The sequence below is a fragment of the Ursus arctos genome, unplaced genomic scaffold, assembly GCF_023065955.2.
Source record: "Ursus arctos isolate Adak ecotype North America unplaced genomic scaffold, UrsArc2.0 scaffold_11, whole genome shotgun sequence".
NCBI lineage: Eukaryota > Metazoa > Chordata > Mammalia > Carnivora > Ursidae > Ursus > Ursus arctos.
In genome coordinates, this window is record NW_026622775.1 from 4,774,679 (window position 1) to 4,792,191 (window position 17,513).

General features: G+C 35.1%; 1 protein-coding gene across 1 annotated transcript in view; it reads right to left on the reverse strand.

The window, feature by feature from the left end:
• COL25A1 (collagen type XXV alpha 1 chain) overlaps positions 1-17,513 on the reverse strand; it is a 426,836-nt gene that overhangs the window by 191,735 nt on the left and 217,588 nt on the right. Inside the window, 1 exon segment of the mRNA XM_057310227.1 lies at positions 1,868-1,912. Within this exon segment, the coding sequence (XP_057166210.1) occupies positions 1,868-1,912 (45 nt within the window).

A 17,513-nucleotide genomic window follows, 5' to 3' on the forward strand; every position in this document is an offset into this window, starting at 1 on the left:
ATGAAGAAGTCATCTAGAATTCAAGGATTCTTAGTCTTTTTTTTTTTTTTAGGTGATAGACAACTTTGATAACATATCAGAAAAGTGCATTTACATCTATTTGCACACAAAATTTTACATAAAATTTCAATGGATGTTCAGATTCCCTGAGGGCTGTCTATGAATTACTGAGAGGTTCATCTTAAGACGGCCTATTTATACCTAAAAATTAATAGAAAATATGAATCAGGAGGATCTTGGATCATTTATGACAACCAGTTAGAGAGAACTGGCATATAACTTTTCTTGAGTTTGGTAAAATGGTTCAATGAGAAATGTACCCATTATTTGTTCTAAGAACGTTTGTTCATTCAATAGCATTGTCAACATATAAGACTAAACCTGGATATTTATGTTTCTTTAAAACTGCGTATTCTCATCAAAACACAGATGAAGTCTAAGAAAATGTCAGTATTTCCACACTATATACTCAATTAAAACACAAGTTTTTAGTAGGCAAGAAATTAGAAACTGACATTTTAATTTTTCTATGAAACATTTTTACTTTTCCCCCAATCCTTTTTATTTCTCTTGACAAAAATAAATTCACTGATTGACTCCACTAATGTTTCATTATTTCTTATGCCTTAAAACACATTTATAAACCATTCTTCTAATATAAAACTTTATATGTGAAAGGGATACCTATACAACCATCCAATTATTTAGATTAAATGAAACTTAAAGATAAATTTTAAGAACACTCTTAAAGAAATTAAGCAGGTATACTGCCCAAGTTACTGAATTTTCATAAATCCCTTTTACTTCGACATTTTTTTTTCAAAAGGAAGAGGAAATGAGACAAAAAACCAAAAACACAACAAATTGATCTGCTGCTTTTTTTCGTAGGTTGGTATTTTTACTATTTCAACACTTAGAAATTGGTTGTTTTTAACACTGATAAATACTTATTAAGAAATATTGGAAAAGAGCATTTCTTAGCACACTAGAATCAAACCTTAAATTACCTTTCAAAGTGAAGAAAAAAACTCAAATAAAAAAAATTTTTTTGAAACCAAATATCCAAATGAGTGTGTGCACTTACTGTCTTGCTTGTTTTACAAAGTCTTAGACTCCAAAAATGTAAATGACCATGTGAAGTCTTATCAGGCCATCAATTCTTTCTTGCAAGGTAAGAGGTAGAAACACATAGCGAGCTGGCCTGAAAGCAAAAGCTCACTGAAATGGGCGTCAGGACAATTGGTCCTGTTTCAAATTCTACTCACAAAATATTGCATGGCCTTGGCCACCTGACTAATCCGGGGCCTCTATTTCCTCAACTACAAGATGAAAATGCTGGATTGATTACTGAGGCTGCTGTCATCAATTCTAGGGTTATACAAGAGGAATAAAAATTCCAAATTTTGAAATGAAGGAGAGTAAAAGCATGACAAAATTGTACCAGTTGGATAAAATATCGATAAAGCTTTCCAAGACATGTGCCCCGGTGTCCCAAAGCAGATGCTTTCATAAAGATCCTGCATTTGCTATCTATGGAGACGGAAGCATGGGTGCATCGCCACACTGCATGCAGCTACGATACCCTCTACTGGAGGCGGAAAGACAAACTTAACCTTACGCAGTAAATAACCCAAAATTGGGTGCCAGGGGTTATCAGACATAACAAATTAACAATATTTTCCAACTTCTACCTACAGTTTGATGGAAATAGGAAGATTTAAAAAATTCTAGGTCTAGCAGAGAAGATGTAAACACACGCATTTACGCGCAACATCCAACAAGACAATATAATCATTAATTAGGAAGAACAGACGCAGGAATCTAACCAAAACATGAATGACAAGGAGCAGCTGAAAGAGAGACTTACCAGATTCTCCTCTTCGGCCCCTCTTACCTCGTTTCCCTGGAGGGCCTAAAATACAAAGAATAATTTTTTGAACATGGCTTAATATTTTGTTTCTTGTTCCAAAATTGGCTAGTAAATAATTTCTACATATTTTATCACTGTTTTTAACTAACAACTTCAAGGACGGGACCAGACATTTATAAAGGCCAACATTATCCTATCAGCATAATTCTTAAGCTTCATTTAATTATAAAACCTATGCCAGATGTCTAATGATCTAGCATTACTTAAGAACCCTAAACATTTAGAATTTTTATTTATCCTGCCTGGATAACAGCAATAAGGAAAGACTTTAATTGCAAATTGGTGCTGTTGAGATTTCATGTTTCTTAGGAAAATTTCTTTTCTAAAGGTTGGAGTATATTAATAATTAAAAGCACTAAGTACAAATGACTATAGTTTCTCTTCAGTCAGGTCCATCGTGATTCCCTTAAAAATATTTAGTTGGCAGTTAATTAAATGTATATATTTATAATGGAAATAATCCTTATAATATTTCTATTTTATTAAATATGAATTTTCATATATTAGAATTTCTCTAATTGAGAACCAGCTGAGTTAAAATCATAGTCTTTTCATTGGAATGTGTTTAGGTACTAACTATAGGTCTCATTTTTCTAAGGAGCTAGCTCATTATTGTCAGTCAGTAAATATTTAATCTTTATGATGATCTCACTTTGACAGTGGAACAAAAAACTTTTTTTTTCCAGTGAATTGACTATAAAGACCACCAAGCTAGTATGTATCAGCCTTAACACAGGATTCTAGACATACATGGCTTTCAAGCCATTATTCTCAATTATATAATTTCTGCCCTCATTTCCTTGAGTAGGAATAGTTCCCACTGAATTATGGTTCAGGCAAATAGAAGAGAATAATTAGCCCACAATGAGAATTAAGGTCTTATAATATTTGCTGGAAGAAAGAGGCCAAGGAAAATACAGACCCTCCTGGTTTTAAAGAATGAGCTGCTAAGTTGGACTGATGACTTCCAAACTCTAGAAAGTTCAAGACACAAGCAGCACAGCCCTTAGCAGCCAGCCGGCTCTTGACGTGATCCTGAGCTACCAACTTCCACATGGGAACACTATCATGAGAATAGAAGCATCAGTGGGCCAGTTAGTTTCCCCTCAAGCCCTTACACAGAATAAGTCTGGCCATCTGTGTTTTGTAAGAGGTTAAAAACAATCAAGCAATAAAATTGATTGAAAATGTTAGAAGAATTTTTACAGCAGAGTCCAAAATTGTCATTCAAAATTTCAGATTTCTCTCTATTCTGGAATAAAGATCTTTCTTTCTTTCTTTCTTTCTTTCTTTCTTTCTTTCTTTCTTACTTTCTTTTGAATAAAGAAAAATTTCTTGGATCCCATTCAGGATAGTCTTAGCCAAACTGAGAGCAGAAGGAGAATCACATAAATAGGTAAATAAACTCAGTAGGACCCCAATAGGTATGAAAAACATACTTGTTCACACACACTCAAACACACATGCTCAGAAATGTATTGACATATTCTGATATATACAGTGTCCTTAAGATTAGGAATCAGAATTTCTTTTCTATACAAAATCACTTAAACTAAGAAGTAGTTAGCAACAACTATATATTTATGATGTCTGTGGTCTGCATAGTAGGGGATATAGGCTATGTATAAGATGTATATCTGCCCTGAAGAGGCCAAGAACCTGAAAAGTTTCAAATAATACATAAAAAAAATTCATTAGTAGTATGTTGTGAAGATGACACCATGAGTTTAAGCTCCGATTTGTTCCTTCTACTCAAAACATAAGGTCAATTATAAAAAGAGAAAAATTTTTTAGACTAATTTGTATTCAAAAAAGAAATGGGCATGTCCACAGGCTGGAAATGGACCAGAAATGCAAAGTGGAAAGCAGAGATAAAGCCATGCCTGCTGGGCTCCAGTTCTAGACATAGGAATGATGGCCACAAGTACTATTTCTGGAGAATAAATACTCGAAAGTTCTCTAACCAGAGTCAGAGTCACTTCTTAAAGCCAGTGGCTTAGAAATGCTGAAGACAAGCTGAAAAAAACCCAGGTCTCTGGCTTACAGGCTGAAGAATACAGACATAATCTCTCAATCACAAAATGAAGTAAGCATCTGCTGGTTGGATGCCTCACTCTATGATATCTACAACATAAATCTGGGACAGAAGTCCAGAAATGTTAGTTTAGGACCAATCTGGTCTAGAAGGCTGACAATGTCAGGTAAAGACAAACATAAAAGGGCTAGGTAAGAAAGGGTGAGTGCAGAGAAGAGAAAGGTAGTCATAGTGAGAAACTACAGCAAAAGAAAGAAAATACCTCGTACTCATAATGGGTACATAAAGCAAAATTCCAAAACATATGAAGAAATCTAAAGTTAAGAAAGGCAGTACTCAACAATAGGATCGTGAATTCTTTCCAGGTAAAACTAATTTTTTTTAAACCCATCGGACAGGGGCGCCTGGGTAGCTCAGTCCATTAAGCGTCTGACTCTTGATTTCGGCTCAGGTTATGATCTCAGGGTCATGGGATTGAGCCCTGAGTCGTGGGCTCCACTCTCAATGCAAGTCTGCTTGGGATTCTTTCCCTCTCCCTCTCCCATTGCCCCTTACCCTGCATACACACACACCCTCTCTCTCTCTCAAATAAACAAATAAATAAAATCTTTAAAAAAATCAGATATAACTTGCTATGTTAATGTACTTTAAGAGATAAATGAAGAAGTAACATCCATTAAAGAGCAAGGGATTTTAAAGATAAATAAGGAAAAAAATGTATTTGAAAGAACCCTTTAGAAACCTTGAAGATAATAAAAAGAAAAATAGTCATTGAAATTAAAAAAAAAGAAGAACAAACCATTCAAATGCTAGCCTGGATATGGCAAAGACAGAATTGATGTAGAAGATGCAGAATGCAGCCCAGAGACAAATCTAGTATTGATCTTATCTATCTATCATCTATCTATCTATCATCTATCATCTATCCATCCTGCTCGGAATGCTTGTGTGCTCCCAAGGTTCATATATTGAAATCCTAACTTCTAAAAATGGTGGTATTAGAAGGTGTGGCCTTTGGGAGGCAATGAAGTCATGATGCTGGGGCCCTTATGAATGGGATTAGTACCTTATAAAAGAGATCCCACAAAGACCCCCAGTCCCTTCCACTCTGTGAGGATATAGTGAGAAGACACCAGCTACGAACCAGGAAGGGGGCTCTCACCAGAAGGTGTCCATACCACCACCTTCATTTTAGACTTCCCGCCTCCAGAACTGTGGGAAACATATTTCTGCTATTTACAAAGCATGCAGTCTGTGGTATTTTGTCATAGCAGCCCAAACAGACTAAGACGCTATCTATTCAGATATCTATCTACTACCTACCTACGTACCTATTATGTCAAGAAGCAAAATTTTACTTATATCAATAAGAGAACCCCAAAGAAATGATAGAGAAGCCCTTGTTTAAGAGATAATAGATGAGAATTTTCCAGAACTGAATATAAGAGTCCTGAGATTGAACTTATACCCCCAATGGCAATAAAAATAAATCACACTTACACTTAATAATGTTCAAGAATAATGAGAAAATGTTAATAACTACCAGAGGGAAAACTACAGTGGAAGGTACTTAGACTGGCTGCTGTCTCACCCACGAAAAAGATGTCAGAAGAGCCTAGTCCTGATTTTCATAACAATCTCAGAAATCTCTAATTATTATTTGCTTATTGGAATTAGTTTCTCATTTTCCCCTGAAGAATGTTCCTTTTAAACAGTAGAATCTATCAATAAAAATAAATTGCATTAATGTTTAAAACTAGTTTGAAATAAACTATAAAAATAATTTAAATATTAAATTTTTAAAAAATGATTAAAAAAAAGCAATGATATCTTTTGAAGGAATCAAGAAACAAAGAATGTTTCTGAACACGTCTGTCTTAAATACTCAATCAGAGGCTTAAAAAAATAAACCAAAGGCTCCTGAGTGGCTCAGTCAGTTGAGCATCCAACTCTTCATTTCAGCTCAGGTCATGATCTGAGGGTCCTGAGATCGAGCCCCACACTGGGCTCTGCACTCAGCAGGAAGTCTGCTTAAAGATTCTCTCTCTCCCTCTGCCCCTCCCCCCACTTGTGTGCACTCTCTTTCTCTCTCTCTAAAATAAATAAATAAATCTTTAAAAATATATATACCAAATGCTGTAGGAAATACATCTGCTATATCGAGAATTGAGAAAGAACAGAATCTAAGGAAATGGAAAAGATATTTGGCAAAACATACCTATTGAAAGTCACAAGGTTTTACAAAGAATTTCATAATATGTGAGAGAGAAAATGAAGCTAAACTAAGTTATGATAAAATGAGAATCCAAACTCTATGGGATTTACAAAGAAAATACTAGATTTGATAAGAGTATGTTACAGTTACTATAAAACAGAAGAGTGGAGTGAGCATTATACTGGGCTTAGTGAAGTAATAAATTACATAAAACTCTCAGAAGGACATAGATACAGATCTTGCTTAAAAGAGAATAAATAGAAATTTTGAAAAAGTCTACTGCGCAGATAAGACAATTTGATATTGCTTGTGAATTTAAGGGTAAAAATAATTTTTAAAAATGATAGGATGGGATGAATTTAACAATAGACAGCTGGCAGATCACTACAGTGAGAAAATGAAAAATCAGAAAAGACAAATAATAGATGTTGCCCAGACAAAACTGATGTTAATAATAGTGGAGAAAGATAGTGACCGTTTCCATTCCAAACTGAGTGATGAAGTGTTGGCCAGGCATGAGCTCTAAGAACAAATATAGAAGCTAAAACCTGACTCTTATTCACTGAATTTGGCCAGATCCTTGAAGCAGAAATTCTCAGTGAATTCTATCAGCAGAAAGACATGACTCTGCAAAAGAAACTGGTTCAAGAATATGAATGGGAAGCTATCAGCAACAGAGGAAGTGAAAATTTACAAGCAGAGAATTCATGAAATGAAGAATGAGTTATGGAAAACAGAGGGAGGCTATAAAACCAGATTGCTCTTTTTAATAAGAAAATTCATGACAATTGGTACTGTTCATGTTTCAGAGTTTTTGCTTGAAAGACAATGCAAACTGTCAGCCTAAGATAGACATTAATAAAAATTAGCCATGATGGTAATGCTTTAAAGACCTGCGTCAACAAACCCAACTTGAGACAGAGCCAGATCATCAAATCACATCATAGCAAGGTGTCTTAAGCCAAGCTAATTCTTTTGGCCCCAAATTAATATTGTTGGAGCACTCTACTCTTTACTAATGGCATACCCACCCGTCACAAGGCTCTATTCTAAGGTGAGATATGTGCCAAGAAGTAAACACATGCTTATATATGGGCCTTCCCATGGTCTTTGGGTGTGGGTGGTTATGGCATATGTCTGAATACCCTTATCTGGTTTATCAGATAAATTACCAAAACCTGTCAATTCTACTCCAGTTACTTGAATATATTCATTCTTCTCCACTTCTACTAGTATGTCATGGCTGAGCTTAAACATAACCTTTCTGGGTACTCAGAGAAGAGATTTTTTACTAGTCTTATCTTTTACTTTTACTTTTTACTTTACTTGTCTTTTAAAAACATTTCACCACCTATAAACATTTACAGTTAAACAAACAGGAAGTGTTTGAGAAAAGTTTCAGAACTCATAATGAGCTGGGGATTTTGTTTTGTTTTGTTTTTACCTCTTGTTTCGTATTTCAACACACGTTTCTGGCTGTCTCTGTTTTGGGGGCAAAAGAAATAATGTGTATAGAAACAAAGGGAAGAAATCAAATCAAAATGGATTAAAGATTTAAACATAAGAACTGAAACTATAAACTCCTAGAAGAAAACATGGTGAAAAAGCTCCTTGACATTGGTCTTGGTGATGATTTTTTTGGGTATGACACCAAAAGCACAAGCAACAGAAGCAAAAAATAAACAAGTGGGATTCAATTAAACTAAAAAGTTTTTGCACAGCAAAGGAAATGATCAACAAAATTAAAACTCAGTCTATGGAATGGGAGAAAATATTGGCAAACCATATATCTGATAAGGGGTTAATACCCATAAAATATAAGGAATTCCTACAATTCAATAGCAAAACAATAAACCACCCAATTTAAAAAATGGGCAAAGACCCTACATAGACATTTCTCCAAAGATGACCTACAAAAGGACAAAAGGTATATGAAAAAGTGTTCAACATCACAGACCATCAGAGGAATGCAAATAAAAACCACAATGAGATATCACCTAACACCTACTAGGATGATTATTATTAAAAAACAAACAAATAAAAAAAAACATGATAAGCATTAGTGATGGTATGGAGGAAAAAAAGCCTTGTGCACTATTGATGGGAATGTAAATCAGTGCAGCCACTATGGAAAATAGTATGGAGATTCCTCAGAAAATTAAGGCTGGAACTAACCTATGAACCAGCAATCCCACTTCTGGGGATTAATCCAAAGGAACTGAAATCAGGATCTCAAAAAGAAATATCTACCGCTATGTTTATTGCAGCACTATTCACAACAACAAAGATATGGAAACAACCTAAATGTCCACCAACAGCCAAATGGTTAAAGCAAATGTGGCATATACATGCAATGGAATATTATTCAGCCTTAAAAAAGAAAAAAAACCCTCCTGCCATTTGTAATAATATGGATAGACCTAGAGGGCATTATTCTATGTTAAATAAGCCAGATACAGAAAGACAAATACTGTATAATCTAATTTACATGTGGAATCTAAAATAGTCAAACTAACAGAAGCAATAGTTATTGCCAGGGCCTGGGAGGAGAGGGAAATGGGAACATGACAGTCAAAGGTACAAAGTTACTGTTATGGAAGATAAGTTCTGGAGATCTACCATACAGCACAGTGCCTATAGCTAACAACAGTGTACTGTATGTGTAAAGTTTCCTAAGAGAGTAGGTCTTATGTCAAGCATTCTTACCACAAAATAGTAATAATAGAGTGCAAGGAAACTTTGAGAGGTAATGGATATATCTATGGCCTTGATCATGGTGATGGTCTCACAGATGTATACTTATCCCGACATTCACTGAGTTGACAGATTAAAATTGTACAGTTTTTTACATGTCAATTATACCTCAGGGAAGTAGATGTTTTTTAATTCAATTAGCCAAAGTATGGTACATCATTGGTTTTTGATATAATGTTCAATGATTCATTAGTTACGTATAACACGCAGTGCCCATCACATCATGTGCCCTCCTTAATACCCATCACCAAATTACCCCAGACCCCCACCTACCTCCCCTTTCGCAACCCTCGGTTTGTTTACCGGAGTCAAGAGTCTCATATGGTGTATCTCCCTCTATGATTTCTTCCCCTTCAATTCTCCTTCCCTTCCCCTATTGTCCTCTGCACTATTCCTTATGTTCCACATATGAAGGAAACTATATGATAATCGTCTTTCTCTCCAAGACATACAAATGGCTAACAGACACATGAAAGAACGGTCCACTTCACTTCCCAAATCAAATCAAAACCACAATGAGATACCACTTTACACCAGTTAGCATGGGAAAATTAACAAGACAGGAAACAAGTGTGTTGGCAAAGATGTGGAGAAAGGGGAACACACTTAGACTATTGGTGGGAATGCAAGCTGGTACAGCCACTCTGGAAAACAGTATGGAGGTTCCTCAAGATGTTAAAAATAGAGTTACCCTACCACCCAGCAACTGCACTACTGGGTATTTACCCCAAAGATACAGATGTAATGAAAAGAAGGGGCACCTGCACCCCAATGTTCATAGCAGCAATGTTCACAATAGCCAAACTATGGAAAAGAGCCAAGATGTCCTTCAAAAGATGAATGGGAAGTGGATTTTTTAAAAAGAAACAAATGGAAGGCTCATTCCCTGAGTAATCATGCATAGGTGTGATGTCATAAAAACCTGAGAATAGGGAGAAATCTGCTATCTTGTTATGAGAATAACCTAATGGTCACTAATGGTCTCTAATGACATGGGTCATTTGAGAACTAATTCCTGACTGAACTTCTACGAAAAAGGTAATGAACATATGTAATGGCACAAACTAGGAGCTCAATAAATACTATCTCTATCTTCTGCTTTATTTATATTTTCTTGTTATATTAGGCAATAGTAATAATGCATTTGAGTATTTAAGAAAAGCTGAGTGTGTATATGAATAAGATGGTGAGAAATTAACATTACCTTCCAATTAAAATATTCAAAGGGGCAAGTTAGTATAAAGAAAGAACATAGAACACAAAGTTAAAAGACTTATAGGTTTTCACTACTGTGTAAATTGAGCTTCCAATTACCCTCTTTGATTTTAGTCTACTAAAAGATCGGTTAAATAATACTAATTCTACCCCATCTATATAATAATTGTGAGGATGAAAATGGTAAAGTGCTATATACATATGTTAAGTGACTGTTTCCTTTATTTCTCATAAATTCATTGAAGCTTATAAACTATTCCCATGCTATATTACTGCCATATTCATCAGTAAAAGTAGTAAGACTTCAAAATTCAAATTAAACAATTTGACACATCTTAATAAGAAGCTGATTTATTTTTTAGTCAGAGGTTTCATCTCCAGAGGCAAAGAGACTCTTCAAGGATGTCAGAGAAAATTATGTAAAAATACCACAAACAACAGTAAATATTCAAAAAATCAAATACTCTTATCCAGAGCTCTTTCTGGAGGCAGAAAAGAAGAAATGTTAAGGCAAAGGAAAGAGGAGGAGACTAAGCTGGTGGTCAGGGAGAGAAAGGGTAAGTAGGAAACAGGGAGCAGATGTTGAAGCCCCGTGTGCCCATGCATGCTGGTGTAGGGGGCCTACAGGAGAAATGTGTGCAAGCCTAGGATGCCCCTCCCCTGCAACCGATCCCAGGAATAGGTCTCCAACAGCTGCAGATGGCTCTCGAGGGAAGGAGGAACCTGTCTGGGCACAGCGGAGACGGCAGATCAGCCTTCCTGAACCATCCTCCCCCATCCTCCAGCTCCTTTGAGAAGACTAAATCAGGTTTACCTTCATTCAGACCTTCTAGATTAACCTTGCAAGTAGGCACAGATTAATTTCAGAGCCTTTCCCAAAGCCCTCCCACCTGCTTGCTTGCTTAATGCCTGAAATTCTTTCAACATAGACCAAAGCCTTTCACTCCACAATTAGAAGTAAAAGGCTTAAACGGCAAATGCTTGGTAGAAGTACAACATTAGCTAAAATGTATTTTCTCTATACTCATAAAATGTCTATACTACAACATACCCAAGAGGTCGTACAGCCCAAAGGTTTTCACACTGTGCTTTATACCCAACTATATGAGCAGCTCCAACTTGCCATATTGAATTGCAACCATTTGCAGTAAAAGTTCATCGGCTAAAACAAGCTTATAAATCTATGATTCATATTTCTGCAAATGTAAGATTGGAGCCAAGAGAGGTGAAAACAACCTGCTGAGGGTCCCACACAGCAGACACCAGCTTCCTGATTCCAAGCTCAGTGCTCTCTGACTCAGCACGCCACTTCTCACTTCTGATCTCATGCTCCATACATTGCAAGACTGGACACAACCAGCGCCAACTTTCCAAACTGCTTCATTTTTTCAATGGCCTGCTTCATCTTTTATAACATGGCTACTTAGGCAGATGTACTATTATTACTTGTTCTAGTCTCCCAGTAGACTGTAAGCTCTTGAGGGTACAAATTCCCTTGTTCATCCTTGTACCTCTAAAACTGGCATAGGACTTAGCACTCAATGAACCTTTAAAGGAATACTGCCTATGCGTTATTTGGTGCATGCCAATATTATTTCATACGGTGTTAATTTTTAGAAGAAATAACTTTTTTATTCAGGAGATTTATTTCCCAAGATAATTTAGATCAGCGGGCACTGCACTATATGTAACACAAGCTTGTTTGTTTTAAATATCTTTTAAAAGTGTGTGTTTTTGTTTCAAATTTCCTCAAGTTTCTAATCCCCATGGAATGTCAGTTTACAAAAGAAAGTTAATCATAATAAATGATAGGTAATAATTTAAGTTTATAATAGCCAAGCTCCATAACCCTCTACAGAGTGTTATTCAGATATACATTATTTATTTTAAAGGCAATGAGTTCAACTGAAAAGTTGTAAAAGTATGTTTCCTTTTTTTTTTTTTTTAACAACACAAGAGACGCACTAACAAATGTTTCAGGGGATTCTATTCTTATGAGTTATTCCAGTAATAAAAAATAGAAAAATTAATAGTTTGTTAGCAAAAACAGCTCATTGGCATTTTAGTTATAAACAACAATTTTTATTTTTGAGCCCTAACCAGACTATATCATAATTTCAATAAGGCTAGGGATATCTATAAGGTACCAAACTCCTAAGGTTAGTAATTAGAATGGTTTTGTCAAATTTCTAGAGGAGATTTTAAAAATCACACAAAAAGATCAAATCCTTAAAGTAATCTTATGAATATTCCTTTCAGAAATCTGCTTACTTTCTAGCTTTTACACCAGCAAGTTTTTCCTGGTAATGATTTCAAGTAAAACTTATGAAACATAAAATATGTGCAGAAATGCCCCTCTGGCAAAGTATGTTTTTATTTTCTCATGAAATGCATTGAGAACAAGACTTTTGTTTTCTCTCTTTCTACATTTTTTTCAACGTTAAAATGGACATTTTAACAATTGCTATTTAAATGTTTTAAATAAATATAAGTAAACTACATCAGAATTGTGGTGAATGTAATTCTCAACATTACTATATCATTGGCATTTTTTTAAATTGGTTGAGTTTGTATGCCTCATTGAGGGGGTCCAATGGGCCAAAACTGACTTCTGAACCTTCTTCCCAATTATCTCAATGTAAGTTCAGTTCTAGCTTGAGCTTGGTTTAAAAGAAGCACTTTAAGTTTACTCAAGAATTAATTGATATTTGTAAATTTTATAACTAAGGAAAAATGACCATATTTATGAGACAACTGGGGACACTCGCAAGAACATACTGGAAATCAACTGCACTTACACAATTAAAGGAAAGGATTTCCAAACCAAGTGCAATGGAATCTTTTCTGGGCTTTATGTTGAGGCTTTGTTTCCAGAAATGGAATTCCAGCAAATGAGGAGTGTCTTTATTGCTGTTTTCAATATTTAGATAATAAATATAGTACAATAGTCAATAGAAGCTGTTCTAGACTACAAATAGTCCCATGTTACAGTTCATTGACTTTAATGAGGTCTGATGTGGCACAGTTGTTATTTCTATCATTCGTCTCCCACACGTTAAGTGTTTCATTATTATGGTACTAGAAGTTTTACTCCATGATCCTACAGGGGATTTGTCATGACAACCTTTTCTATTTCTACTTACAGGGTAAGGGGCTGCAAGATGTCAGAGAGAAGGGGTTGGGAACGAAGAAAGATGTGTTTCTTTGTGAGATTACATGCTATATAACAAGTGGTTATTACATATACAATGTCATATATCAACATGAAAAAAAAGTTTAGTTCCCAAGCTTGCAGAAAAATTTAAATGAGCTCTCTAGATTCCATGTTTCTAATGGAATACAGAGCAGTGAACAGATCTTTAAGGTAAAGAGAATCTTTAAAGTAATAGAAAAAAAAAAGATCAATGGTTGAATGTAGTTCATTATATATTCAATAAATAATGTTAACTCTTAATTTATCAGAGATTGAAACAATGGAAAATGGGGGGAAAGGTGGGCTAATGGTAACTGGGATTTTTCATTAAGGGCTTTGCAAAATCACAAGCTTTTGCCAAAGAGATGATGGATGAACTAAACACAGCAGCACCACATATCACCATTACACACATGTCAATGGCCCACATTTCTTTCAGTTGGTGCTAAATGAATTATTTAGCATGCCCATTGCTAAAGTTAGTCACCAATGGGAAAAACGATCATAAGAGAACTGGCTTAACACTGAAAATTAGTGATGGAAAACAGTAAACAAAAAGTCAAGAGGAAGCCATCAGGATAGGAATAGAAGTACTTCAGGGGGAAGGGGCGGCGTGGAAGTCCAGATCTGATGAAAGGAGCATGAAGGCAACCAGAGCAGACGTGAGAGGGCAAGGGTCCAACTGTGCAACTCAGCCAACTGATGGTCCCACAGTGTCATGGGGGAAATACAAGTACTCAGACATAAAGAAAGGGATAATGACGACGGTCAGTATTTACAAGTGCTCATCTTCTGTCTGGCAGCAGACTAAGTGCCACCCATGCATCGTTTCATTTATCTACACTAGCTGAGTGATCTCCATATAATTGTGGAAAGCAATACTACTATAAAGAGGTTAACTGTCACAAATCTAGTAAGTGGTAGATTAGGGATTTATACCCAGTCTGACTCCTAAATTGTCAATTCCAAAACTAAAGACTTGCCTGCTTACTAAGCACACCATATGGATCACTCCATTTTCTGATACAAACACACAGAGCTGCCATTAAGGAAAACAGAAGCTTTAAGTGAAGTTGGAAAGAATTGGTTCATAAGTATTCCTGAAGGTCTCTGTTTACAATTCTAGTTTATAGGCTTATTTTTAGCTTCCCATTCTAAATGTAAAATAATCATGAGAAATTACTTGCCAAAAGTTAATAAACTTTTATTTTATAAAGCTAAAAAGGAACTCTTCTCTCTTCATACACTGAAAATACTCATGGGGTAATTTAGGTGGATGTGATTAGCACATATTTATATACATGCTCGGTTAATATACTCTTATACCATGTATGCCAGTTTTTTCTTTTTTTATTGATGGTAAGAACACTTAATGTGAGATCTACCCTCTTTACAGAGAACTTTAAGTGTACAATACAGTATTGTTAACTATAGCATGCATACCAGTTTTAACAAGCCTGTTACATATAAATATTGAGAATGAGACAAATAAAAAAGTATTGGTCTTTAAAAATGAGGGATAGTGCCTTTTTCACTATCGTGTTCTCTGTACCTGGAACATAATTTAATATTAGTTAAATGGATGACTTAAAAACGAAAAGCTAAAATAACAATAACAGTTTTGTAGTATTTCTTCTGGTTAAAAAAGCAAACAAAAACCCAGCAGAGTAGAATTTTTGAAACCAGCCATAGGGATACATGTTTGAACCTTATTCTGCAACACATGGGCTGTGTGACTCTGAACAGACTAACCTTAAAAAACCCAGTTCATTATCTACAAAATGTAGATAATATCTACCTCAGAGAGTTTAGATCTTTGCTTTTTAGGTCTCAATTCCCTTTGAGGTCTCTCTCAGAACCATCTGCATACAAGGACAAAGGTAATTCTTTTAATATATTTTCATCATATGATTCCGTTTATCAATAAACTTCCACAGAAATAAGGGAGGAAGTACTTACTGCCCAACAGACAAGGTTTTCCCACTAGGAAACCCAGTCCCACTATTTCTCAACCCCAATTCCCCATGCTTAATCCCTGCTCTTTCTAATTCTTGTCCTCTCCTCACTTAAATTTAATTTCAAGAAGACGATATAATAGTGACAATCCTTTCTCCTTTGCCACGTATTTGGCCCATTTTTCTGTCCAGTCTTTTTTCCAACATCCCCCAAAACTAATTGTGTTGCAATATAAATTCTGCCTTCTTGCAGTATCACTACCAGCTTAATAAACATTTTAACATGGCTGTGAAGCAAAAGTACACAATTCTTTCTTTTTTTTTTTACCATTACTCTCAGTTTCCTAAATAGGAATAGGAATGGCATTTCATACTTAAAATTACAGTTTAGGGAGGAGCTGCTATTTGCCTGTGTAAGGAACTAATTTGCTCAGTGCTATGATGTATTGGAAATGTCATGCATATGAAAAGTGCTCTACAGAATGCCAAAGCATCTTGTTAAACTAACTGAGAACAAAATGTAGTACAGGTTAGGATAATGGCTGGCCTTCCATAGAAACGCTAACATAGGTGATCTTCACCAGAGAATCCAGTCCCAGTTGGCCATTAAAAAGATACTTGATGTACTGTATGGTGAATAACATAACATTATAAAAAATTAAAAAAAAAAAGATACTTGAAATCTCCTAACCACCCCACAGAGTTTCACTGCCTCCTTCAAAACAAACACAGTTGTTTCCTTACAGTTAAACCTCAGATTCATCCTGACAGGCAAATTCCCTAGAATACAAAAACATTATGAGTAGACTTCTATGAATAAAATGTTTCCCCATATGATTTCACAATAATTCTGGCACTTCAAGGCTGCTATATCCATCCCACAGCAAGCAAACATTTTCCAATGAAACTGCAGAAGGGCCAATCCAAGAATACAATTTCAACTTTGCAAATTGAGGTTTTTTTCTATGTTGTATAGGAACTAATACAAACTTAAAAAAAAAAAAAAAAAGAAAGCCTTTTTGGAAGACACACATTCTTATGGCTTTAAACAATAGGGAAAACATCCACTAAAATCATATTGGCTTTTTATCTGACATCTTTTGTTCTAACCAAGATGGGAACCTCAAAGCATGCCAACGTTCAGATGTGTGTCAGAGGCCAATAAGTAAAATGTCTAAGACTCAACTACATATGCCAATCAACTTTAAAGAACTTATGAAAGACCTGTGATAGAGTAGAGCAGGAGCTCTGGAACTAACTATCAGGGGTGAAAGTTCAAAAGTTATAACTTAGGTTATGAGGGAGAGAGCAATTTCAAAGTAGAATTTGAGTACTTTTATTTTGCAACGTGCTCTCATAACAGCTTTACATAAAACAGAACAGTTTCTAAACCTGGCATTTTATTATGATACCAGGTAACATTAGAGGGAAAACTTCCAAGGGAAATATTAACTGTGGTAAATACAGATGGAACCATGATGCTCAGAAATGGAATCAGTACCATGAATTCTATTTTATGCTCTTTAGTAAAACGACTCATATTTTTCATGTGCCAACAAGTGGGCCCACTATGTGTCTTTCAAAACACAAAAGATTATGTCTTGAATAAGATAAGTGTACAATATCAATAAAATAAATTTCTTACACAAAGAGCTTTATGTAAAATGTTCAGTAGAATACATTTTCATTTTTAATGGTTCTCTATTTCCATATTTGAGTGTGAACAAAAATGAGGAAATTAGGACCTTAATCCATTTCGACACTACCTATACCCCCTCCACATGCATATTTATGAATATGTATGACTTAATCAGGTCATATATCATTAATCATTCTTCATATTCAACCTCTTCATTTCATAATCATTATAAAGAAGTTCTTAAGTTCTACTGGTAAGCTTTGAAGTTAGTTTTTAACAGCATAAAAAAGGATTCCTATAAAGGAAATAAATCCCCTAGATATCTGATTGATTTTTATTGTTCTCTGAATATTTTATGCTGAGATAAAGGTAGGCATATCTAAAAAAGTTGTTGACTTTTAAAATATTTTAAGTCAAAGAACAGACAAGAATTCCTTATGCTATCAACAGTGTGTATGTATGGTTTCTTCCTGAAAAGATCTCATGATCTTGTTGGAGACCTAAGGTCTAAAACAAAAACAATTAAAGAACAATATTAATCAGTATATAATACAGTGTTATACTGTACATGGCATTG